General features: G+C 30.9%; 4 protein-coding genes across 5 annotated transcripts; 2 read left to right on the top strand and 2 right to left on the bottom strand.

The window, feature by feature from the left end:
• Positions 1-2,094: 2,094 nt before the first annotated feature.
• Positions 2,095-4,052, top strand: LOC133030005 (UDP-glycosyltransferase 90A1-like). The gene has a single exon (XM_061102166.1). The coding sequence runs from the start codon at positions 2,432-2,434 to the stop codon at positions 3,887-3,889; it is 1,458 nt and encodes a 485-aa protein (XP_060958149.1). The 5' UTR covers positions 2,095-2,431; the 3' UTR covers positions 3,890-4,052.
• A 2,039-nt stretch (positions 4,053-6,091) lies between these two features.
• On the top strand, positions 6,092-8,148 carry LOC133030004 (UDP-glycosyltransferase 90A1-like). Its single transcript, XM_061102165.1, has one exon. The coding sequence runs from the start codon at positions 6,365-6,367 to the stop codon at positions 7,835-7,837; it is 1,473 nt and encodes a 490-aa protein (XP_060958148.1). The 5' UTR covers positions 6,092-6,364; the 3' UTR covers positions 7,838-8,148.
• An 8,371-nt stretch (positions 8,149-16,519) lies between these two features.
• Positions 16,520-18,304, bottom strand: LOC115701005 (protein DSS1 HOMOLOG ON CHROMOSOME V). Of its 2 annotated transcripts, none has more exons than XM_030628688.2 (3): positions 18,172-18,304; positions 17,964-18,090; positions 16,520-16,882 (listed from the first exon to the last, which is right to left on the bottom strand). In XM_030628688.2, exons 2-3 carry the CDS (start codon positions 18,052-18,054, stop codon positions 16,752-16,754), a joined length of 222 nt encoding a protein of 73 aa, XP_030484548.1. In that variant the 5' UTR covers positions 18,055-18,090; positions 18,172-18,304; the 3' UTR covers positions 16,520-16,751. The 2 variants fall into 2 exon arrangements, with proteins under 2 accessions (XP_030484548.1, XP_030484549.1); XM_030628689.2 differs by having other exon boundaries at positions 17,964-18,066; positions 18,172-18,298.
• A 1,811-nt stretch (positions 18,305-20,115) lies between these two features.
• Positions 20,116-25,301, bottom strand: LOC115700870 (cyclic nucleotide-gated ion channel 18). The gene is made up of 6 exons (XM_030628534.2): positions 24,603-25,301; positions 23,374-23,586; positions 22,957-23,267; positions 22,249-22,360; positions 21,920-22,156; positions 20,116-21,139 (listed from the first exon to the last, which is right to left on the bottom strand). The coding sequence occupies exons 1-6, from the start codon at positions 25,077-25,079 to the stop codon at positions 20,351-20,353; spliced, it is 2,139 nt and encodes a 712-aa protein (XP_030484394.1). The 5' UTR covers positions 25,080-25,301; the 3' UTR covers positions 20,116-20,350.
• Positions 25,302-26,645: the final 1,344 nt, after the last annotated feature.

Here is a 26,645-nt window from a genome sequence, read left to right as displayed (position 1 = left end):
AACAATTTTTTTACTTTCTTTTTTTTGTTCATTTATAACTCTCTCTCTCTTTTCCCTTATTAAAAGCACCACAACACGTGATATATTATTATTAATATATTTTAATATCAAATTTTATAAATTTTAATTTAATAAATTATATGCAAAATAGCAAAATAAAAGAGTTTTTTATATTCTTTATTAAATTAAAATATATAAAATTCTATATTGTATTACACTAATAATAACAACAATAGAGTAATGCTAGATACATACTTAAGTTGTACACAATAATGTGTATACATATAATTAGCTATTTATATCATCAAGTAAGGACAACATTACTTTAAATTATGGGATTAAAATTAATTAAGCATTATTGTATATAGTTGGAGAGTATTTCAATCATTATTCATAGCAATATGCTACTTTCTGTAATACTTGACATGGCCAAAAATCATTCTAAGTCCAACAAAATAGTCCAACGATCAAAGTATTGTCCAATCCCACTTATAAGTCAGTAAGAAGAAGATCGTAGGCCCAATGGCTCACATGGGCTACGCCCAAACCATACCTTTCGGGTCATACTCATATCTAAGCATCCAACCCACAATAAAGTATGATCCTAAATTATAACGTTAGGGTTGACACGTAGAAGAAGAATGATGATGAGTTTCTCAATTAACCTATAAAAGGAGCAATCTTTCCTGAAGTAATGAAGGGGGAAGACCAACACTCCAAGTGACACACTGAGGAGATATGTCCACCCTTTAACTATTCTAGAAATAGCGCTCATCCCTAAAAAAGTGGAGAAAGACCATTTCTGTAGAGATGGACTACGTTTGGGAACTAACCATTCTCTTCACACGATAAATAGGACCTTACTCGAACCGAGTAAGGCACAACTTTTTGAACTATCAAATTAGACACTAATATTCGATGACACTCTTTCTCTTGCTTTACGACCTAATTTATACTTTCTCTACGATCTGACGTACTCTTTTTTACTCCGGCCTATCACAAGTCAATTAGGAGCCTTGGGCCAAAAATCTAATTGGGCATTATATAAATATATTTGCATATGTAGTGGTAAAAATCTAAAATATAGTATTTTGAAAACATAATTGGGTCTTTTATCTTAATAAAATTTTAAATGTATTATCTTAAAAAATGAATTAGGTATTTTTTTTACTAAATAATAGTTAAAATATAAAATATGGTATTTTTTAAAAAATAAATTTGTGGCCTTTTTATTAAAAAGGCTTTTTGGGTTTGAGTAGGGGCCTTGGGCATGGGCCCATGCTACCCCATCCTTGAGTTGGCCTTGTCGGTGAGCAAGGTTTGACTGTCGATGATCGGACAACCATTAATCAAGAAGCATGTATTTACATTCTTATTTTGTTTTACTTTATACTATAGGTTTACAGTTTACTGATTTGATCGTCGGAGTACTTTCGGTCGACACTACCTCGATGTCCCAAAATTTTATGGTCATCCTTTGTCTTTATTTCGCAAATTATGAATGCCCACAAACATTCATTTTGATCATTGTAAATTTTAGGCTCTACAACACCTTATAAGTTATAACTAACGGAAAATAACATAATTGAAAAGCCATAAATTAATGCAGAATCTCAAGAGCTCGTGTGAACCTTATTCACAAGTGATATTTAAATATAACATAATTTGGGGTGATTTTACAGTATAAATTCCCCATAAAAAAAATTGTATAATTTTCCAAACTAAGACACTAAAAATATAATAACAATTATTTTCAAAAAAAAATATAATAACAATCTAATTTTTCTTTCAATAAAATAAAATTTTTATTCTATTTTATAAGATTTTTAGTAATTTGTAAATAGTGTAAAAATTTATAAATATATAATTGTGTAGCTATTATAGATAAAAAATGAAAAAATAAAACTTTAATTTAATTGGGAGATTAATATTTTCTCGAAGAATACATTTTAGAGATTTATCTTGTTTTGAAGAGGACCCGTTACCTAACTATTGGTGTTTTGGTGATTTCATTAAGAGCACCAATTAATTCAATATTAATTGTATCCACACACACTATTTGAGTCAGTAGTATCAAACTCCAAATGCACTTTTAAAGTAGTGTCAATCTTCAATTGAAGTTATATTTTCTCATTCCCTATCCTATAATAACTACACAATTATTGGGTTAGTAATAAGAGTATGATGTGTTATTAGTAGAGTAATAATAGGAATAGAGTGTTTGGTAAGTTACTTCCTAGTCTTAAGCTAATAACCGTTGGGTAGTGTGTGTTAAGCTAGTGTTTGGTTCTATTTTGTAGCATATATTAACTTTTTATTAAGAGCTCACACGCTGTAAAGTATCAATTATTAGTTGTTAATTTGTCTTACTCTTCTTCATGCTAATTATATATTCCTATCAGCCTTAACTTGACACACATAAAAAATATATATGGAGTCGTCTTTCGTAAACGGTGCCGTTTCACCACCGCCACGTCATCACGTCGTCTTATTCCCTTTCATGGCCAAAGGCCACACAATCCCACTTCTCCACCTGACACGTCTCTTCCTCCGCCGCAATATTCCCGTCACCTTCATCACCACTCCGGCCAACCGTTCATTCATAGCCAACTCTCTCTCCGACACCTCCGTCTCCATTATCGACCTCCCTTTCCCTGAAAGTGTCCCCGGAATCCCGGCCGGAGTAGAGAGTACGGATTCTCTTCCCTCAATGTCTCTGGTACCGTCCTTCGCCATGGCTACAGCTCTCATGAAACCTGATTTTGACCGAGCTTTGAGGAATCTGGATCCTTCTCCGAGCTTCATCGTCTCCGATGGATTCCTATGGTGGACCTTAGATTCGGCGTCCGAATTGGGTCTCCCACGACTCGTTTCTTACGGTATGTCCACTTACGCTCAGGTCCTGATTAGAGTTTCGATCCAGTACGGGCTATTCCACGGTGTTCGAAACGACGAACCAATCACTGTCCCTCCTTTCCCATGGATTAAAATACGAAAGGACGACCTTCCTATGTTTTCGGATCCTAATCCCGGGTCAGAATTCATTGGCAAAACAATGGAAGCCACGTCACGGAGTTTCGGCATGATTGTGAATAGTTTCTACAGCATTGAATCAACTTATGCTGACTATTTTAGTCGGAACTTTGGGCCGAGATCCTGGTGTATTGGGCCTCTATGTTTGGGAAGCCCATTAAGGAATACAGGCCCAGCAAACAACTCCATGATCATTAGATGGCTAGACCAGAAGCGAGATCAAGAAGGGGGCTCTGTTCTGTACTTGGCGTTTGGTTCTCAGGCTGAGATTTCTTCTGAACAAATCAAAGAAATCGCAATTGGGTTGGAAGAATCTGAGGTCAATTTTTTGTGGGTATTGAGAAAGAAGGAGAATGATGAGAGTAATAACATTGATGGGTTCGAAAAGAGAGTGAGAAAAACTAACAGGGGAATGGTGGTTAGGGATTGGGTTGAGCAAAGAGAGATATTGAATCACCAAAGTGTACAAGGGTTTTTAAGTCACTGTGGTTGGAATGCTGTGATGGAGAGCATATGCGCCCAAGTACCCATTCTGGCGTGGCCCCTTACGGCGGACCAGCCTTTGAATGCGAAAATGGTGGTGGAAGAGATCAAGGTTGGGCTGAGAATTGAGAGCTGTGATGGTTCAACAAAAGGGTTTGTGAAAAGCCAAGGGTTGAAGAAGAAAGTGAAGGAGTTAATGGAAGGAGAGACAGGGAAGGAGGTGAGGAGTAAGGTGAAGGAAGTTGGTGCCATTGCTAAGAAGGGTATGGAAGAAAGTGGTTCATCATGGCAAGCATTGGACTCTCTCATCAATGAAGCATTGTCCTCTAAGAGTAAGAATGATTTTCAATGCATGATGATGCCTAATTGCTGATTGTAAGTAACATGGGAAAATATGAACTATATATATATATATAGATATATTATATACCATGTTCTCATGCATGCATTATTTGTATACAGTATATCACTATCTCAGTACTTTTAAAATTATATGAATCTAATAAACACTCACGTCAGTGTTTCTAGCTTTTTAATTTTGATTATCTAATTAAATTATGCAATACATTATACAACAAATCTATTTATCAATAGACCACACAATATTTTCTTTCTTTCATAAGTAAATTTTGATCATAAAAAAATGTGCGTAGGTCATTCTTCATTTAGATTAAAAATATTTTCTAAATGTCAAAATAGATAAAGAAATCTATTAAAAAAACTTTTAAGGGGTCTACTCTTCCATAAAAACAATGTTTGCTTAGTTTCAACTCCATCTATCAGTGAACTATGCACATATAATAGAATCCTTTCATTACCTAGAAGCATGAATAAAGAAAAGGCTAATTAGCAATTTTTTTCCTTGAATTTTGACATCAAATGATGCTCCTGAACTTTTTTGGCTCCGTGAACTATTAAGATTGTTAGATTTAAGGATTTTTATCTAATTTTAGTAAGAAAATTCTAACCTAGATGACAGTTTAAGGGGCATGATTTAGTACGAATCAAATTTGAGGGGCATGATTTGGTAGATATCAAAGTCTGGGGAGCATGATTTAGTACATAAACAATCATTGAAACAATAAAATAGAATGAAATTAGACAAAAGTCCTTAAATCTAACAATCTCAATAGTTTAGGGGGAATTTTTAACGTCCAAAAAAGTTTGGAAGCATGATTTGGTACATGTCAAAGTTCAGAGGAAAAAATTCCTAATTAGCCTAAAGGAAATTAAACAAACGTGTTGCCTATTTTGCCAACAGAGACTGATTAAACAAGAACATATCTCGAAACCCCATACTACTATCTATTTTATGCAAGCTAGGGGTGCTAGCATAACTTCGACCAAGTGTACCAATACATTTTTTGTTTATTCGAGTCCCGCCCCGCACCAGAAATGAGCACAAAGACAGTAAATTTCATTCACAATACTGACAGGAAAGTGGAATAGCCCCATAGTATAAATTGGAATCGCCTAAATCACTGACTTTAAAAAAACCTCACGGCCGAAGAAAGGAGCTTCGACGTCCACCCATATAGGTTATGCCATATTCAATCAATAATAGATTAAAATAACCACTATTTACTCTATGTATAATATTTGATTTATTAAGTTTTTAATTATATTTATATGATATGTATTAGATATTTAAATTATTATTTTTTTACAATAAAAAATTAATTATATATATAATTTTTTTAAAAATATATATAAATATGTGTAAATTAAATTAAATCAGTTAGTTAATCAACATTCAATCTATACTTTATGGTTTAGATCAAGCGGATTGAATTCTATTGAATATTTTACAAACACTCTCAGCACTAAAAGCAAAATCTAAAACTGTTTCAACCCGAAAGCTTGTACCATAAACTTTTTGTCTCAATTGTAACATATGAAAAATTCTGAATACTCTTGAACTTTTAACAAGCCACTTTTAATTACAAAATTTATTCTAAGATTTTTTTTGAAACTTAACAGTGTGAAAACGATCATACCAAACTACATCAATAAATGATCTCGAGTTATTCAAAATGCTAAAACTAGAAACAAATCAAAAAAAAAAAAAAGTTTGGCATCTGATTTTAACTTAAAAAAAAAAAATTCAAAATTAAAAGCTTGCAGAATCGTTTGGTATGCGGTAGGATTTTATTGTATTAAATAATAAATAAAATTATATTTGGATAAAACAATGTATTGTACTAATTATTAGAATTAAAATTTTTAATACAATGTAACTTGTATTATTTAATATATAACAAAAGATTCGGGATCAACTCTAATCTCTGATCTGAACTCGAACCCAAAATTCAGATTTGGACTTAGACCTCAGACCTGAATCCGGACCTAGACCCTACTTGGGTCGAGTTTATTAAAAATATATTATAACTTTACACAATCTATTAAGTATTAATACAAGCCAATACCAAATATAATATTTTATTAAATAAGGAGTAAGACATCATACCAACCAAGTCTTGAGAGTGTTATTAGTTGTATCAATTTGATTTATGAATAAGGAGTAAGACATGGATTTTTTAGACAAACAATCCTAGATCAAAAACAAAAACAAAAAAAAATTAAAAGCTTGAGATTGTTATTAGTTGTATTGATTTGATTTATGAATAAGGATTAAGACATGGATTTTTTAGACAGAGAATCCTTATAGTCCATTCAATTGAAGAAAAAAATCAGAAACATTAAATATCATATCGTATGGTTTCCTGGTCATTACTTTATTTGTCTATATATGAAAAGCTCTAAACGTAATCTCATACACTCATAGATTCATAACTTACAAGAATCATTCAAAAGAGAGAAGAAGATAAAATAACAAGGCAATCTGAAAATGGGGTCAGAGTCTCAGAACACCAAAATTTCATCATCAAATCTCGATCATCATCATCACGTAGTTTTGTTCCCTTTCATGGCAAAAGGCCACACTATTCCACTCCTTCACCTAGCTCGTGTCCTCCTCAACCGCCATGTGACAATTACCATCTTCACCACTCCCGCCAACAGAACCTTCATCACCAAATTTCTCGCAGGCACCTCAGCTGCCATCGTTGAGCTTCCCTTCCCGAAAAACATACCGGGAGTCCCTACCGGGGTAGAGAGTACCGAGGCTTTCCCAACCATGTCCATGTCCATGTTCCACTCCTTCGTGTTGGGCACCCAACACATGAAACCCGACTTAGATCGAGCTCTGGAGAATGTTCAATCTCCAGTGAGCTTCATGGTCTCTGATGGGTTTCTCTGGTGGACCCTTGATTCGGCCTCCAAGCTGGGATTCCCACGGCTCGTTTTCTACGGTATGTCACATTATGCAATGGCTGTGTTCCATTCTCTTTTTAACACTAAAAAGTCTGAGCAAGATAATGATAATAACAATAAGCAGACAGAGACAGAGACAGAGACAGTGGTTCCTGATTTTCCTTGGATTAAACTCGCCCGAAGCGAATATGACCCAAGTGTTCACATGGATAAAGATGAGTCTCTTGCTCATGAATTCATGTCAAAAGCTACTGAGGCCACAAACAATAGTTTTGGTATGATTTACAACAGCTTCTATGAGCTGGAGCCAGTGTTCGCCGACTACTGGAACCAAAAGGCTCGGCCCAAATCATGGCCTGTTGGGCCTCTTAGCTTACATGACATGTCATCATCGAACTCCACGAAAACAGAGAACAGAGGCCTTGTTGTTCATCCATGGCTCGACAAGGAATCGAGTTCGGTTCTTTACGTGGCATTTGGGTCTCAAGCAACTGTTTCATCGGAACAACTTAGAGAAATCGCAAAAGGGTTGGAAGATTCAAACGTAAATTTCTTCTGGGCGCTACGAAAATCAGAGCCAGAGGAGAACAAGTTCTTAGAAGAGTTCGAAAACAGAGTGAAAAACAGAGGAATAGTGGTGAGAGGTTGGGTTGACCAAATGGAGATATTGAACCACAAAAGCGTTAAAGGGTTTTTCAGTCACTGTGGTTGGAACTCAGTGGTGGAGAGTTTAAGTGCTGGAGTGCCAATTCTAGGTTTTCCAATGATGGCGGAGCAGCCTATAAATGCGAAAATGGTGGCGGAAGAGATTAAGGTTGGGGTGAGAGTTAAGAGTTGTGATGGATCATTGAATGGGATTGTGAAGAGTGAAGAAGTGAGTAAAATGGTGAAGGAGTTAATGGAAGGAGAGGTGGGGAAAGAGGTGAGGAAGAAGGCAGAAGAATTTGCAGTTATGGCACATAAGGCGGTGGAAAAAGGTGGGTCATCGTGGGAAACCTTAGATTTGCTACTCTCATCAACAAAACAAAACAAACAACATCATCATTAATGACTTGAGTTGACTAATGTTCATGTTTTCATGAAGTTGCTTTTTTTTTTCTTACTGGTTTGTATCTCTTGTGTTTTTTTTCTTTTGAAAAGGTCTCTTGTGTTTGTTTACTTTTCAACGTATAACTCATTGTAGGATTCAAATCTATTTAATAGCTAAAATTTTGTAATGGGACAAGTGAAAAGTGAGAGCATGCATATGTTAAGAGAATTGTTAAAATTTACTATTAGTCTCTAGAAGTTATTAGTGTAATTATTAAAAAAAATATTAATAATTAAGAGCATTATTAATAAAGTGCTAAGTTAGTGATGTATTGTTATTTTTTTAGTATTTTTCAATAAAAATTTACTCTAATGGTAGTTGTGCCAAATTTAGCGCATACTAAAATTTAGACCAAATTTAGCACAAAATATAATATTGTGTAAAATTTGACACACAATAAATACTACTTTTTACATTACATTTTTTCATTAATCATTAATAAAATACTTTGATACATACATTTTATTTAGAATATTGTCATTAGTAATTTTTTAAATATTTAATTTATTGTTTGTCATTAATAATATTTTACTTTTTAGACCAATTTATTTCTTAAAATGTTATTGTGCATTGGAGCAACATAGTAAATATTATGCTAAATATAAAATTTGTTTATTTTTTGTGGGATAAATATCATTTTGGACCCTGTATTTTATAAAAGTTACCAATTAGACTTTTTGTTTTGTTAAATGACAAAATAGACCTTGTAATAGGATTCTGAACTGATTTTTTGTCAAAATAAAATTTAATAATAATTCGATCTAGAGATGTCATGACAAAATTGATTACATTTTCTGTATTTGTTCGTGTTAGAAATTATGTTAAAGTTGATTATATTAGAAAATAAAATTATTTAAAATTGATGTCAAAGTCCTATTTTTACTATTTTAAAAAATATAGGGTCTATTTTATCATTTAATAAAATAAAAAGTCTAATTTGTAACTTTTTCAAAATACAAAGTCTAAAATGATATTTATCATTTTTTTGTGTCAAATTTAATACAATATTTACATCTTGCATTGGAGATGATCTAATCATGAGACACTAGTATTGAGCACTACTAGTATTTAATAACAATGCTCATAGTATTATGTGCATGAGTTGCTTTAATTATCATACGTGATTAGAATTGGACTTTATATTACACCATCTTTAATTACAAGTTAACGAGAATATTGCTAATTTTCAACATATTAAAATTGATTAAAATATTCCATTTAACTTTGACAAAAACGTTATTATTATATAGGAATCCATTGGTGGAGGTTGTTTTGGATTTTGAATATTTAGCTTAAGTTTACGATAAAATCTTTAATTTAATAAATTATATAGGTTAATTCTATATTTCAAGAGTGAAAATTTAGTCTAATACATTTCTTATACGCGAACTTTAATTTTAGTCTGTAAACTATTTGATAAAATAATTTTAAGGTACACAATTATAAAAAAATAATTGGACTAAAATTGTACTTTAAATTTTTTTCAAAATATATTTATTAAACTCTGTTATTCATAAATTTGATTTTGGTTTCTCTCTAATTTTATACATGGGTTTTAACTTACAAAATATATAGATCTTCCCATGGATTCAAATTTTTAGTTTTATATTTTAAAATATTTTTCTCAATTTGAATTATAGTCACATTTCCAGAGTCATTTCTAGTTATATGGAGGTTTGGGCGAACTTCAAAAGAGTCTTTTCACAACTATTTTTTTTTATTACTTCTTATACGAACACCTAGTTAATGTATGTTAAAAAATTATATAGTATTTAAAAATTATATATACACATTAAACAAACTAATCTTATAATAGATAAATATAATTATTTTTAAAATAATAATGGAAACCTATTTTTTTAATACAAATAAAGAGCTTTTAGATATCTAGACTTAAGTTTGTCATATATAAATATACAAGTACTATATATATTAGTGGCTCTCAAGAAAAAATTTGCAAAAAAAACCAAACGATTTAACTAAAAGTTATTTGAATTTTATTATTATTTTATTTGACTAACATATTTTCATTAAAAAACATCAGAGTTTAATATATTATAAAGAAATAATAAAAAATTATCTATTTAAACTAGCTTGCCATCCATTTTGAATAGGGGTGGGCATCCGATCCAATCCAACCTTTTTTTTCTCATCCGATCCAATCCAATTAGTAATTGGATTTGGAAAATCATCATCCGATCCAATCCAATTAGACCTCAAAATCCAATCCAATCCAATCCAATTACTAATTGGATTGGATCGGTTTTTTAATTGGATATCCAATTACACATCTAAATTTCAATATTAACTTAAAAATATAAAGAAAAATACGTAAAAAAACTAAGTATCACTTTTTATTTAAGTTTAATACTTCATAAATATATTATTCTTACAAGTGTATTGTAGCTAAAAGTTTTAAATAATCAAAACAACAACATTTTTAAGTAATAAAATAGAACAAAACATCATGAAAATAAATACACTAAACAATTAAGTGTTACAAATTCAACATACAAAAAAAATTTAATAAAAATATAATAAATATTTATTATATTTTTTAATATTTGTTATTATATAAATATTTTTTTAATATATATAAATGTTATTGGATTGGATCGGTTTTTAATTGGATTTTGAGATTGACATCCAATAACCGATCCAATCCAATTAGAATCCAACTTTTAGCATCCAATCCAATCCAATTGTAATTGGATATCCAACTTTTTGTAATTGGATTGGATTGGATCGGTTCGGTTCAATTGGATTGGATTGGATGATGCCCACCCCTAATCTTGAATGCACAAACTACTAATTCATGTGCATCTTTATTAGTCGTACGACGAATATAAAATAGAGATGTCTCAAAAAAATTAAACAAAAAAACTAACAATATCATCAAGTAAAGAACCTAGCTCATTACAAAAAGAAGATCTCTTTGAAAAAACTAAAATCAATACTAAGCTGTCGAATTCAAAGGAACTAATAGGTAATCCAAGAGTAAGAGATTAATCCAACGCAAGTTATGTAACTATTAAAGCTACAATTTATGCCTGGATAACAACAAAAGTTTCAAATAATAACTTAAAGAAACAAGCAACCATTGTTCATTGAAAATATATAAAATAATTAATTTTATTTATTTATTTTTTTAATATTTTATAAATATAAAAATATTTTTAAATAATAAATATTATTAATGAGTGACAAAGAAGTAATTAAAAAAAAAACGTGTTTATTTTATTGTAAGTTAAAATTTGGCTTAATATTTTTTTTGTGTCAAATTTAATATAATGTTTAACTTACCCTAAATTTAACACATATTTTATATTTTAAATTTTAGTGTGAGTGTTGGAGGTCCTGGGTTCGAGTCCCAGTAAAACATGATTGTAATATATAAACGCTTAAATTAAAAGTTTAAATTTTAGCAAAACACGTGTAGCTCTCCATGGTGATGCTCTAATTAACATAAGGCAATTACGTGTACATATATTAATAATAAGGCTAATTATGATTTTTGGCCCTGAACTTTATATGTACCAAATCATGTCTCCTGAACTTTTAAGGTCATTGAAAATGCCCCCTGAAATATTGAGATTGTTGGATTTAAGGACTTTTCTCTAATTTTAGTAAAAAAAGTCTAACATGGATGAAAGTTTAGAGGCATAATTTAGTACATGTCAAAGTTCGAAGGGCATGATTTGGTAGATATCAAAGTCTGGGGAACATGGTTTAGTACATAAACAATCATTGAAATAGTAAAATTGAATAAAATTAGACAAAAGTCCTCAAATCCAACAATCTCAATAGTTCATGGGGCATTTTCAATAACCTTAAAAATTCAGGGGGCATAATTTGGTACATGGCAAAGTTGAGGGGGCAAAAATCCTAATTGGCTTAATAATAATGTCAAATATATATGCTTTTAATTATAACTTGGAAACAAATTAGAGGGCAGAAAAAACTTTGTTGGAACTTGGACACGAAATTTATATTATAACTTTTTTACTCTTTTTTTTTTTTTAGGAAAAAACTGCTATTATAAATTAAACCAAAGAGTCATTTATAATAACAGAATTTATAGGCGAAGGAATACAATCCGACCAAAAATGATCTTTATCTACCCCTAGTGCAAATTTTGCCAAACCGTCAGCAGCCATATTAGCTTTACGTTTGACATGAGAGACATTTACATTAAAAAAAAATAATAGAAGACTAGAAACATCCATGATAATATCGCTAAAAATAGAGGAAGCTACCGTTGGGATTATATATATATACCTATACATAAATAGTATGTGATTATGTAATTTTATATTAAGATCGCTTTGATGAATTTGGGACAAAGTGTGTATCACGCAAATAATTGGGATGTATGTACAAGTAGTTCTTTTTTTTTTCAGAACGAAGTTGTTCATCTTTAATAATTCTAATAAATTAAAGTTACCTATTAAGTTTATGATCATGACAAGTCTAGATCATTTAACAAAAAACAATATAGTGGGTGTAGATAATAATAGATATAAAGACTTCTACTTATGTCAGATCCGTACCACAGAACAATTTATAGTTTATCATTTTAACTTTCTTTAAAAATAAAAAAAAAAATTAATGAATGATCAATTTCAATTATACTTTATGTTTGGTATGTAAGTTTATGAAGCTCTTATATATCCACTTGAGTTAGAAACACGAATAAAAATAATACTAAATATAAACATATATAGTGTAAAAAAAAAATTAAATAATAAAATTAATCAAAGAAAACTCTATTCTTTCTTTTATTATCGGTGATTAAATTAAAATGTCATTTTTAGAAATTAAAATTTTTAAATTGATATTTAATTACAGTTTATTTTAATATTCTCATCAATATGTTATACCCATTGAAAACCAATTCATATATATATATATATATAGATTATAAATATTAGACACTAGTACTTACCACTATTTAAAGGTGGTACATCGTAAGAACATCTTCAATTATGCTCACACACCTTTAGTTAAAATAGGGTGTGAGATTAAATGAGCTTTAACTATAAAAAAAAAAAATAACTTTCTATTAATAGAGAATAAATAGAAAATTCTCTAAAAGTAAGGAACTCTTTATTTTTTGTTAAATTTTTTTAATAGTATCTTCATTAAAAATACTGTTACTTTTTATTATTTTATAAAATAAATTTATATTTAATAAATTTAAATTATAAAATACTAACTACAATAGAAAATATAGTTTAATATTTTAACTATTTTAATTAAAAAAAACAAAAATACTATTAAAAATACTCTAATTAAAAATATTTTATAATAATTATTTAATTAACATGTGTCAAATTTTTTTTTTTTATTGTAGCGTAATTGTATTTTACAATTATATATTAGCTTAATAGTTTAAAGGTGACCAAGACCTCTTCTTTTTTCCCATTTCTCTTTCACTATTAAGCTAATTTTTAGTGACTTATTAACATGTGTCAAATCGGAGTATAAATATATATCTGTATAAATAGGGAGAGATCACAGCATTTATTTTGGCTTTAGCAGTTAGCAGCCACCACCTACCCGAGAGAGACTTATCTGTGATTGTAGGACTCCCATGACTTGAATTAAGTGCCACTATCAACAATAACATTTATATTTATTGTTAGGAGACTGCAAAGCCCAAATTTGCTATGTTTGAAAGTTGAGCAATTTAACCACTTGAGGCTAGCTCAAGTGGCCATAGGAGGGTGTGTGTGTTGGAGGTCCTGGGTTCGAGTTCCAGGTTATGTATTGTGTAATATATAAACGCTTGAATCAAAAAAAAAAGAAAAAAAAAGAAAGTTGAGCAATTTGTGGCGAAACTTGTTTTAACTTTTATACATTTTTTTTTAAGTAAAATCCTTTTATGTTTTAATTTTTATACACTTAACTCCTTTATTTTTTTTTTAGCAAAACCCATTAATGTTTATTTTTCTTTACAAATTTAACACGTCAGTTAAATATCAACTGGATAACCACCGTATACACCTGTGTATACGTAACGGTAAAAGCTCAAAGTCAATACAGTAGTAATCCAGTTAGTATTTAATGGTAATATCTAACTAAAATTTTAAATTTGTAAAGAAAAGTAAACTTAATGGGATTTTGCCACCAAAATAAAATACAAAGAGATTAAGTATATAAAAATTAAAATATAAGGGGATTTTGCCACTAAAAAAAATAAGGGGGTTAAGTGTATTAAAACTTAAACATAAGAGAGTTTGCCACAAAAAAAAAAAAAAAGATAAGAGGATTAAGTGTAAAAAAATTAAAACATAAAAGAGTTTCACCGCAAATTGCTCTTGAAAGTTTTATTTTGGTAAGAAAAGGGGAAAAAAAAGGGTTAGAAAAATAATAAATAAAAGTTAATAAATTGAGATAATTTCAAAAAAAAAAACGAAAAATAACAAAAAGAAAAATACAAAAATACAGTTTGTATAGAATTTTTAATATTTTTTACAGACTTTTAGATTTTATTTATATAAAATAGGGTCTTTTTATGTATTTTTATGTTGTCTTATTATTTTATTATTAATTTTTTGTCATTTATATGTTATTTTTTATGTTGTTTTTATTGTTATTTTTTTATTACTTTCGAGTAATTTTCTTATTATTTTCTTATATTTTTATAGAATACCGTAAAAATATTAAAAAAAAAATTTAATTTTAAACGTAAATATGTAAATATTTTACGTAATTATCCATAAGAAATTCTCATATTTAGTATGTAAAAAAAAAATTAACAATAATTATCAATCTTTAATTATCGACCATGGATATGGGTGTGTATACGGTATTGACACGTCATTTATTAAAATTTTATTTTATGAGATACATTAAATTATGGGATATATGATAAAAAAATTCTTAAAAGAACAAACATATGCAAAATCTTAAAATTAAAACCACACAATACCTTTAAGATTAAAACCAGATCAAACAAAATTCTTAATTATCAAATCCCCCCCCCCCCCCCCCAAAAAAAAAAAAAACTTTAGAAACTGTAATTTTTAAAATTTTAACATCTAAAATTTTAAAATCTCACAAATAATAATAATTATGAAATATTTGATGAAATAATATAAATATTGTAGAATTCTAACTACAACTACAATAAATCTTTCTTAAAAACAACTAATCAAGAAAAAAAAAAAAAACCTAATTAATCTTTAGGAAATTGATAGTATAACAAGGATTGATACTTTGTCGTCACTGCCTAAATCTCCGTTATCATTACTCAAATTCGTTCACAAGGTTAATTCTGCCCAAATCTACTGGCATGGTCGTCGCCATTAGCGCATCGAGATCTCCTCCTCTCTCATTGCAATGTCGTTGCTACCAAGTCGGTACCCAAATTTCCATATATGGATAATTTTCGCATCTCAGATTTGAAGGAAATTAGAAGAGAGAGTAAAGAAAGAGGCTTGCTATAAATTTCTAAGGAAAAAACAAAATAAAAAAAAAGAAAGTTTTTTTAAAAAAAAAAAAAAAATAGGAAAAAAGAGATTATGTTTCAGTGTGTCACACTCTTCTAAAACTACTTTTACTTAATGTCTCCCAGATATTGACTCTGGGATGCCCCCACCGATAAATAAATATAGTAGGCTCCATATAAAAAAAATCCTATATGTATTTATTTTTGTAATTTTAAAATTTTAAAAGTGTATTTTATAAATAAAAACTTAACATTGTAAAATTATAAATGAAACATAGAAACAAATATTTTTGAAAATTCCCCTTATTTATATTTACTTTTATTATCTTTTACAATCTACAACATTTTTTAAAAACAAGTTAAGAAAAAAAAATCCAGAAAATAATAATGTTGGAAAAAACCAAGACTACAAATTCCCAAGAAACCTAATCAATTAGGAAGAAAAGCAGCTGCCACTTGAGAAAATTTCAACTAGGTGAGAGTAATGGAGACCCCCTAATTTATCTAAGAAACATAATCCAACCCAAACCAAAAGTAGAATCTACTACCCAAATTTTCCAAACAAAAGAACTGATTTCAAACATAAAACCAGTGATTGGGGTGACCGGTGAGCTTGTGAATAATACACGAAGCACGGCCATGAACCACAAAGGAGCTCAACCCCATAAAGTGAAGGAACGAAGGAAAGGATAGGTTGTGAACAATTCCCACTTCTCTTACTCGAGTTGGAGAGAGGAGCTCGGAGGTTAGCCTTGATCATTTTTCTATAATTAAGGAAAAACAAAAAGGATGATGAAAGGAGGGTCCTGCTTACACTACAGATTTGTCAATTGAAAGAGGAATAAGAACACCTACTGCACTTTGGCTTTTAATATGATCCTAGGGACGTAAAATGAGACTCACCGGCAGGGTAAACAAAGTAAAAGAGTGCCGACCAAAGAATCATCAGAGTTCTTGGTATGCTTGCTTAGTATTAAGTAAGTTGGGGCAGAGAGGGAGTCAGACAACAACATGCCAGGACCCACACAGCTTAATCTCAAACTTACAACTCTTTTGGGGGGAGAGAGAGAGAGAGAGAGAGAGAGAGAGAGAGAGAGAGAGAGAGAGAGGTAGTTCTTCGGCATTTTTATAGTCTGTTTATCACTCCAACATGGAGAGTTTTGACTAGCATAACAGAACAACAATCATTCTAAAGAAAGACTACTTAGAGCTGTCAATTATTTCAATACGAACTTACGAAACACCAACACAGAAATTCTGATAATTTGCTCTATCTAAAAATTAACATTCAAAGTTTGGGTAGATAGCTTCTCACTCTATAAAGGAGGCAATAGTATGATACATTTCAAGCTACCATCAAGGTGTGACTAATATCAAGGAAAAGGGAAAGTACCAAGGCAACATAAATTTTTCAAATGTTCAGCTCTTTGCAACATTGCTCTCCAACTCTTTCTTTAGCTGCTGTGAAAAGTCATCATTGACATCATCATCATCCCAGTCATCTTCCCATTGCTGTGTGGTTTCTTTTCCTTCTTCTTTCACATCCCACTCTGTCAACATATACATAAATAGGTAAAGAATATAATGAAGACATAAGAATGAACCATGAAGAAACACCAAGAAAGCAAACAGGGGAAGCACATTGATAACAATATGTAAAAACTACATACAAAAATTAGATTTGTAGGTATCTCTAATCAATATGTTTAGAATTAATATCTACTGGGAAAGAAGCCAATGCAGTCTTCAAGCTTAAATCTCATTAAAACCTAATTAATTACCCAGTCTAAGCATTTGTCAAAACTTGATCATCAAATTCTCCCAATAGTGTAGTTGTTCGAAGAGAAAAGTTAATGAATTAGTAGATCGGTTGATGAATTTGGGGTATGTTAGTTATTGGTAGGAACAACTTTAATAGGGTGAAATGGAATTCAAATCAGTAGTTTTGAGTCAAAAGTTTATCAATCCAAATCGTAGAGTTCAGGAGAGAAACATTATACTCAAGTAATAGAAAGGTCACTCTCCAAACAAAAACCCGTTTTTCCTCTTTATTTTCTTACATTATCAACTAATTTCAAGCCTTCTACTACCATACAACAAAAGAAAAGTTCGATTGTTCCTCTCCCTTTTCCATCCCCAACTAATGCAGATGTACCTCCTTTCATCCAGTCTTTCTTCCCACAGAACAAACATCAACAAATACTATCCTTTTCCCTGCCACAGAGTATCTACACCTAAATGATTAAACATCGAAACACCTTAAAAGAATCCCTCAAAACCTTCATGTTCCACTGGGACACTTCCTCATAAAATACTCTCTTTCTACCTTAGAAAGATTAAACCTGATACCATAACCAATCTCCATAAACAGATTCTTTCTAGAAATATAATAATCTGATATGAAAAACCTCACACGACCAATTAGCCCATGCCATGAAGAACCCATCCCTAAAATCAACTTAGGGAATAAAAAATCCCTAAAATCATCAATAATAAAATTCCATATCCATTTTTAGGCTACCGACGATAGCAATTTCTAGGTCACCTGACTAACACAACTAGAAGCACAAAAGTTTTAGCACGATTCTAACATGATCAGAAAATAAAAAGCACATAAGAGTGAAAGAATACCTTCGTTGATCTCAAATTCTTCAAACTCGTCATCATCTTCAAACAAATCGACCTTGGGGTCTTCCGATGCCACCTTTGGATCTTTCTCCATTGTTCACGAACCCTGCGATTGTTAACCGAGTAAACACTGAAGCAAACGAAATAGAATACAAATACTGTCAAACTGTAGGCAGTGTTTTCGAGAAGATTTCAAATTAAAAACCCTAACCTGTGTGTGTTGAGAGTAGTCTCTGCTGAAAAGTGCTCTGATTCTTTTCTTTCTCTCTTTTTCTCTTTCTATTATTTGAGATTCGTTGCTTGTTCGCGAAGACACGAAAGTTGTTGTCGTTGCCCTTTATGTCGTTTCCCTCATATAATGCACATGTTAACTGTCGTTGGTTTTTTATTTTATTTTATTGTGATATATGAGGGGTCAAAATAATTTTTTTTTTTTTTGCAATGAGGGGTCAAAATAATTTAATTAACTTGTTTCAAATAAAAAAAAAAAGAGTAATTTTGGCATAAATATCTAAATTTAACTTCCAGTTGTAAATAAATACTTAAGTTTAATTTTTTGCGGTAATAATATCTCGTTACAATTTTTCACTTTTACTGATTGGATTGGATAAGTTTTGAGCTTTTGTGCATATTGGATTGGATAAAAAAAAATAAAATCCACACAATTACAAATCGGTTGTACTATGAATAAAATAATACGGATTGAATTTACACCCCTACCTTAGAAGTTGGGTATAAGAGTTACTTTAATAACAATTTCATAATTATTCTGAAGTTTTGTTTGTTTTCCAAAAAAAAAAAAATATTTTACTCTCTCGTTGTGAGGGTGTGGGGTATTATTAATGTTAAATATAGCTTCTCTAATTTTTAAATTATCAAATACTGGTTAAGTTTGATCAAGTGTAATATATTAATGAGTAAGATTATGCTTTATATAATAGAGATGGTATGTAAGGAAAATGGAAGTTGGTTCAAGTGGTAGTTTTCATTGTACTTATACGGCAGGGTTCAGTTTCATTGTATTTTGTTAGTTTATATACTGAAATCTGTTTTAGCCATAGGGTTCAGTTTCATTATGAAGTAAAGTGTCATAAATAAGTTACTACTAGTCAAAGGGTAATTCTTTTGGCTAGTTCTAGTAATATTAAAGTTGGGTTATAGTTGCTTATTACTTGTTGTATTTGTAGATAATGGTTAATTTGAAAATTTTCTAATAAAAATTTCGTTTTTGGTTTGTGATGCATTGTTTCAAGTGATATTTCAGTTTTATAGGCTGAAATTTTAACCAACTAAACTTGAAACAACACAACATTGTTCTAGCTAACTTATTTGTCACTATGAGTAGTTAAACACAAATTTTTAAATCTTAAAACTAAACATTGTAAACTAATTATGATAAACCTGAATAATATAAAAAAGAAGAGAGAAAAAAAAGAAAAGAAAAGAGAACTGGATGATAGCTAAATCATGAACTCTTATACAAAACAATACAACATGCCACTTTTTTTATTAAAAGTGTTTATTCTTTTGTACCTGTTGGGGAAGTGTATGCTGCAACAAACAATCTTTGTGAATCAAAAGTAATTGGTCATGTTAAAACTTTGCCAAAAAAAGAAAAAGAAAAAATCTTTTCATTTTCTAAAAAATTCACATAAAGTCCATATCACCTTATCTAAGAGTATGTTTTTGGATTATCCATCATAGTAGCTCTTTCAAATGTTATTTTTATATCAAATGAGCAACCTGTGGCAATTAAGCACATATCAAACATCCAAACCTTGCAGATTTGAATGGTTTTGTCCAAATGGGAACCTCTCCAAATGGCTTTTTGGTATTTACTTACTGACACTTAATTATGTAAAAGTAATTATTCTATGTTTCTTATTAATGTTATCATGTTTGAATTGAAGCAAATGAAATGTTGAATTTTGAGTATGACAAACTAGGAAGGGATAATAAGGTCTTGTCAAGTCAATATTTTTAGTACATCATAAGAAATGATCAGACACTAAAACAAGATAGACAAAATTTAAACTTGACAACATCTAAGAAATCCATATCTGCGATAAGTTCTGGAATTTCTTTCCCTCTACTTAACCTGAACTTTGAGATGCAGAATTCATACTTGATTGAACCATATTATGAAAAAGAAAAGAAAGGAACTCAATATTGTATAAAAAAATGAACTCATTCTATTCTTTTAGTATCAGTCTTCCATGTTAGTTTTCATTTGTTTTTCTCTTTGTTTATATTGTTCAATTCTATTACTATTATTCCAACAAAGTCTCCTATAAAAACAAAATTAAATGCCACAAATTGAGATTTAAGTACTGGTATCACTAAACTATTGGTATTCATTTACATCACTCTTTCTAAACTGGTTAGTTTCACTACACATCATCCTCATGATATAAAGAGAAATCAGGCTCATCTGGCTTAAGAAACTTAGGCATCTTTAAGCTAGTGGAAGAAGCATTAGTAGAAGGGCCAGTGGCTTGAACTTTCTGGTTAACCCCTCTTCTGGTATTTGCAGCAAATTTAGAAGCCAGAATTGTGGCACCAAAATTCTGGGCATTGCTAGCTCTGCCAGTTAAAGGTGTTTCACTTTCACTCATCTCAAATATCCCACCCTCCTCCTCTTCACCCTCTTGTCCTGAATTTCGGTTATAGTAGTAAGAGCTCTCATGCATAGCTAGCTCCTTTGCCATCTTCCTTTTCTTATACCTTCTCCAAGCAGCTTGTATAAAGCAAGCACCCCATGTTCTCCAATTGTGAGAGTAATACCTGAAAGCATGTTGAAGTTTCTTGCTGTGCATTCGCTTGAACTGACCCGAAACAAACTTAAGATCCTCAGCTCTAAGCGCGAAAGCTTCAACCTCAGTCAATGCTCGAACTGTTCTAGTGGAAGAAGGTAAGTGCATACTAGAGCTTGGCATCAAGGCCCAAGTAAGTAACTCTTCACCACAAAAGTCTCCTGGTCTTAGAGTTATGGAATTGAAAAACCCGGATCTACCACCATTAGTAGTTGAGCTCTCGAGTTGTCCTCTGATAATAAACAACATCTCATTTACAGGATCATCTTCTTGAAGTATGTAAGTGCCTTGGATACTCAGTGATGACACTAAACGCTCACATATAGCATCGAGAAGTTGGTCATCCATTTGTGAAAAGAAGGGGACCTGTTAAATGATTGAGAAACCAAGAGCTCTGTTATCATAATGCAAACTATCAATCTCAGTTAGTATTATATTGTTAGGGAGCTTCTTAGCTTAGCTTGAGGCATCATTTTTGCCATTTATGTTTTCGGATCCAGAGAAATTAGTGCATGTTTGGCATCATAACTAAAAAACTGTTTTTTGTTTTTAAAAACTGAAAATTGTTTTTTGAAAACAATTTGGCTTGTTTGGCCTTGTTCTTTGAAAACAGTTTTCAGAAAACAAAGTTACAAAAAACAAGAATTTTGAAAACAACAATGTTGTATTCTGTTTTAAAAACCAATTCACTTTTGATCAATATTATTTTTAAAAAACACTAACCAAACATGACTTGTTTTTAAAAACTTCAAAAACTATTTTTTGTTTTCATTTCTAAAAACAATTTTTTAAAAACAAAAAATAAAAAATAATACCAAACATGCTTTATATTCTAATTTTTTTTATACCATCATAATAGTTTATAGTAGGTATATTTTTTTGAATAATTTATGACATCAAAATAAAATTCTGAATAATTAATCACATGTGTATAAAATAAAATAAGTACTCGTACAACTAATTACTTGAATCACATTTTTTAGAATATGGAGTTGTGTAATACCATCATGAGGTGGTGGTCTATAAATAACAATTTTGTTAAAGTATAATAAGTGAAATCTAATATTAAATTACATCAATAACAATATGATATCTACATTACTTACTATATGAATAGTGAGTTATTGGAGTATGAAAAAAACTTACTCGGCGAACAAGTGCAAGACACAAATGGCGTTGAATTTCACGACGAAGGTCCAAAGGTAAAGAACGGAGTATGAATTCCTCATTGACACCTCGTGTGGCAAGCCATTGATACTGCACGAATCGACGAACACGCTCTTGCAAATCTGGTGGTAACTGCCGATGCCTCATCCATTCCTCTGTATCTCTTCGCTTCACTCTCCATTCTTCAAGTCTCACCGTCATTGATTGTAAGTATGTCTTTTCAACCATTATTCAAAATACAACATTCATTAATATCATACATTAAAAAAAGTGAATTGTGAAAAGACAAATCAATTAAAATATAATACCTGCATGTTTCCAATCAAATGTGAGAACAAAATCAAACCAATCATGCATAAAAGAATGCAAAAGATTGTCTCCCCAATAAATCTACTTGTGTCCAAATTCGTTCCGTATGAACTACATATAGAAGTAACATTAGCATCAGAACAAAAAAAAAAGAAGTGGAAGCATTATTTTATTATGTTATTTTTGCAAATTCATTTCAGAAGTTGTGGAAAGGATAAACAAAATATTATTGTTAGTGACTAATATCAAACATTTCATATTTTATTTTTAAAATGAAAATAAGTAGAACCATATAGTAATTTACTAATTACATTAGTAGTTAGAACATATTAATAAAATTAACTATCGGATTTATATAACTTCATTTAATAATTACTATTAAATATTTTTTTTTTTATATTTTTACCCTTTTATTTTAAAAAATTCTATTTTACCCCTAATGTTTTCTTTTTTGCATCATGGCCCTCCTGCATGTGCTTAAGGTCAATTATGTCCAAGACTGGACAGGCGCCTATGGCTTACCTTTTGAGCAGCTTAATTTAAAAAAAAAAATGTCATTTTTCTATATACAGAAAAGTTATTTAATTTTTTCAAAAATATCACTTTATATAAAAAAAAAATGATAAATCTTGTATTGGACAACCATCTTCATGTTATTTAAGATACCAAATATCACAAAGCTCTCAAATTAAAGATGCGAATCATACCTTAAGTTTCTCAAACCCCACCAAAGACAATACAAGTACTTCTCAAGAAACCTTGAGGAGGCAACATCATTAACATAAGCATCTTCAAACATTCCAAACTTGAAGGCAGCATTATCATTTGATACATCACATTTGGTGGTTAGACGAGTAACGTTCAACCAGAATTTTCGATCAGGGTGTTGTAAGCTGTTACAATCTAGAAAAGAGGGGATACAAGGGACAAGTTTTGAGGTACTTTCCTTAGTACACTCTGTTTGCCAACATGAGAATTGTTTTCCTAAAGATAACAAGTACCACGAAGCTCCTAATACCTGTTCCAAAAACAACAAATAAAGTATTTTATTGGGATTTGAAATAAAAACATTGCAATGATTAAGTTAGTGAGTTGTGTAAATATATATATATATATATATGTACATGACTTGCTAGCATGTAAAGAACAAGATTGTATGCTGCGCCAGCCCAAGCTGTTTTGGTTACAACGCCAGTAGTTTTGATAATACGTTGGTTCAAAGGGAACATGAGAAAAAGTCTAGGAATGTATTGAATGAGAACGAACAGAGCTAGAGTGTTGTTTGCATGATCTGCTCTTGAGTTTCTTGTCCCCGGAATCACTAACCAAATAAATATCTACAAACAAAACAAAACAAACAAAGAATATATAAGAAAGGTGATCATAATATGTGTATATTGATCACTCATACAACTTGTTCCATCTTAAATACTCTGTATTGATGTGTGGTTTTTAGTTTTTATTAATTACAAAAGTGGGATCCTAAATAAATTTTATAAAAAAATTAATGATCAAAATATGCACTAAATTGTTGCCATAAATAAATGTTCACTTGAAAAATTTACTACATGATCACTTTGTATATATTTCGGAGCTTAATTTAATAATGAGAAATGTTAAATGATATAATACTCAACATTACAAATATCTATCATATCATTAATTGTTCAATTCAATATGAATCCTATATATATTTTTTCAAAAAGCAAAGTGAATAATTCATCAAAAAAAAAATAATGTTATTCAAGCTAGAAACTCTAAACATCCCAAAATAAATAAGGGAATCCATCTATTAATGAGCCCCTTTCAAAAGAAAATGCAATATTTTTGAGAAAGTTACTGAAAAATGTATGTATTTTTAAAATGATTTGTATGGGGCACCATTTCTAAGACTTGCCTAATTTGCCTCAGTCCAAACTGGACCAACAAATTGTTCATCTACTCATATATAATAAATAATTTATATAAAAATTAGGGTAAATATTATTTTGCATCTTGTATTTTGTAAAAGTTATTAATTAGACCTTCTATTTTGTTAAATAATAAATGGATCTTATATTTTTTAAAATTGTACAAATAGGACTTTAAATTAATTTTTTGTTAAAATAAAACTTAATAATAATTTGAATGATAAAACTAGTTACATTTTCTGTATTAGTTTGTATTAGAAATTGTCTTAAAATTGATGATATTAAAAAATAAAATTGTTGAAAAATTGAGTTCAAGCTCTTACTTTTACAATTTAACAGAATAGATGGTCCAATTAGTAACTTTTACAGAACATAGTATAGTAAAACAAAAAAGAGTGAAAGAAAGAAAATTTATAAAGGAAGATATAAATATAAATGCATGCCTGGGGCAATGGAATAGCGGCTGCAAGATCAATAAGAAAATCAGACTTCAAATAGCGCATGGCGATCTGTCTTGCGTCCATAACAAGCTCACCGCGGCCGAAAACTCTAGAGCTGGGAGCGACGAAGGCGGTGCGGAACTTCATGAGCATGTGGAGGAAGAAGAAGAGGTCGAAGACAGAGCGGAAGTAGGTGATGGTGATCCCCAAATCAACGTCTGTGGACAAGCAAGCTGGGCCTCCTATGTAAGGGAGGAAGAAATAGAGAGGGTCTATGAACAGAGCCACCAAACTGGTGAAGAGAAAGAGGTGGTTCCAAAGGCCAACAATGTCGCTGTCCGGTGCTAAGATTTGGTACCTCCATAGAATGTGTGTTGGGTGCTCGTCCACACTAGTCGCTTTCTCCGTCCCGGGTTTATTTCCCAGCTGGCGCCGAAAATGGCGGAATTTGGACGCCGGGGTTGAGATTATTCTATTCATCTGATTCCATTGCGGATTCCGGGCTTCTCGGATTCCGCAAATACCATAGATTACACAAGTAATAATGTGTATCAATGGAACCTAGCTACCTCCATTAATTAGTTTGTTGTTATTTTTGTTATAATTAATGAGATAATTATAATTATGATTATAATTATGATTTGAAGGAAGAAGAAGATGAGGAGGATGGTAATGGTAATGGTAATTAATTGTTTTGGTGATGAATGAGAGTTACAGACAGAGAAATGTGAAAAAGTTAGTTATTTTACAGTTAGAGATTTTTTAGGGGAAACTTAAGAAAGTGCACGAACCTCGGAATCCCTTTAGCTTCTCAATTTGAAACATGTTTGGCTCCCAACATTTTTTGTTCATTTTTAATTATAAATGAGTTTATTTTTTATTTTATGCGAGAATTTTATTACTTCTTTCTTTCTTTCTGTTGTTGTTTTTTTTTAAAGGTTCTTTCTGTTGTATTTCAAATGATTGAATTATGATTCTCTTTAAAAATAAATAAATTAAAGAATAAATAGGATTTTTTTTTTTTTGTAGAGTTTTACTAACCTTTTCTTTTTTTAAAAAAAAAAAAATCTTAAATTATACAAATTGTTGTAAATATCTCTTTTTTTTGTTATATTTTGTTTATTTGTAAATGTAACTATGTGTTACAGGTATTGTTGGAATACAAATACTTAACAAATTTTGGACCAACAAAAAAAAAAATTATAGAACAAAACTCAACAAGAGTCATAATTGTGCGAGACAAATATTGGTTGAATATTTTGACCAAATTTGACCCGAATCCCAGTCAACTCGTTCAGATTCGACCCGTGTAACCCAAATTTGTACAAAAACCTATTCATTGCGGGCAGATCGGGTTGAACCCAATCAGTACCAACAAGGAGTCTGGGTGTGTATTTTACACATACTCGGGCAACCCTTTCCTTTTTTTTTTTTCTAAAATATATATTTTATGTTTTTATTACAATACTTACACTAAAAACTAAAACCTAAAGCTAAACCCACCCTCCCCCGTGCTTGAAGAGTGAGAACCCCCGAGCCCGATCGAGTGATAGCCTAGCCCACGCCCATCCTCCCTCATTGATTGAAGCTCCCTTTGATCGAACCCCCCTCCCCTGACACTCCTTGACTCGACCAGACCCCCCTACCAGATTATCCAAACCCCCCTCAATCAGACCGTGTCTACAAACAACGCCAGAGACCAAATTTGGAGCCAAGGCATACCCTTAATTTTAGTGGGTCATAGAAAAAAAAAATAGGCCCTTATTTAAAAAAAATGTGGTGTTTTTAAAATCAGTAAAAACTGTGTGTATATTTAAAAAAGAGACATTCTTTTGGGCCCTTAGGCTAAGTGGGCCCTAAGCGTGAGCTTAGCCCGCCTATGCCTAATGCTAAGCATGTCTCGAGCTTCAACCCACCCCAGTCAGGCTTGCCTTGTGAGTTGCGACGCGGCCCCATATCACAAGCTCTTATTACTAAAAAACTAGGATTTTCTGAATGTTTTTAATAGTCGGGTATAGTATTCTTGTCGTTCTCTAAGACCGACGC

Source organism: Cannabis sativa, chromosome 8 (assembly GCF_029168945.1).
Source record: "Cannabis sativa cultivar Pink pepper isolate KNU-18-1 chromosome 8, ASM2916894v1, whole genome shotgun sequence".
Taxonomy (NCBI): Eukaryota; Viridiplantae; Streptophyta; class Magnoliopsida; order Rosales; family Cannabaceae; genus Cannabis; species Cannabis sativa.
Note: the sequence above shows the minus strand (reverse complement) of the source record. Positions and strands in the feature narration are given on the sequence as shown.

Coding starts and splice junctions, on each gene's coding strand:
- LOC133030005 (XM_061102166.1), top strand. CDS start 2,432: ATGGAGTCGTCTTTCGTAAACGGTGCCGTTTCACCACCGCCACGTCAT.
- LOC133030004 (XM_061102165.1), top strand. CDS start 6,365: ATGGGGTCAGAGTCTCAGAACACCAAAATTTCATCATCAAATCTCGAT.
- LOC115701005 (XM_030628688.2), bottom strand. CDS start 18,054: ATGGAGAAAGATCCAAAGGTGGCATCGGAAGACCCCAAGGTCGATTTG. Junction 16,883..17,963: donor AGAATTTGAGATCAACGAAG/GTATTCTTTCAC, acceptor ATATGTTGACAG/AGTGGGATGTGAAAGAAGAA.
- LOC115700870 (XM_030628534.2), bottom strand. CDS start 25,079: ATGAATAGAATAATCTCAACCCCGGCGTCCAAATTCCGCCATTTTCGG. Junction 22,361..22,956: donor TGGGGTTTGAGAAACTTAAG/GTATGATTCGCA, acceptor TTCTATATGTAG/TTCATACGGAACGAATTTGG. Junction 22,157..22,248: donor ATTTGATTGGAAACATGCAG/GTATTATATTTT, acceptor ATGGTTGAAAAG/ACATACTTACAATCAATGAC.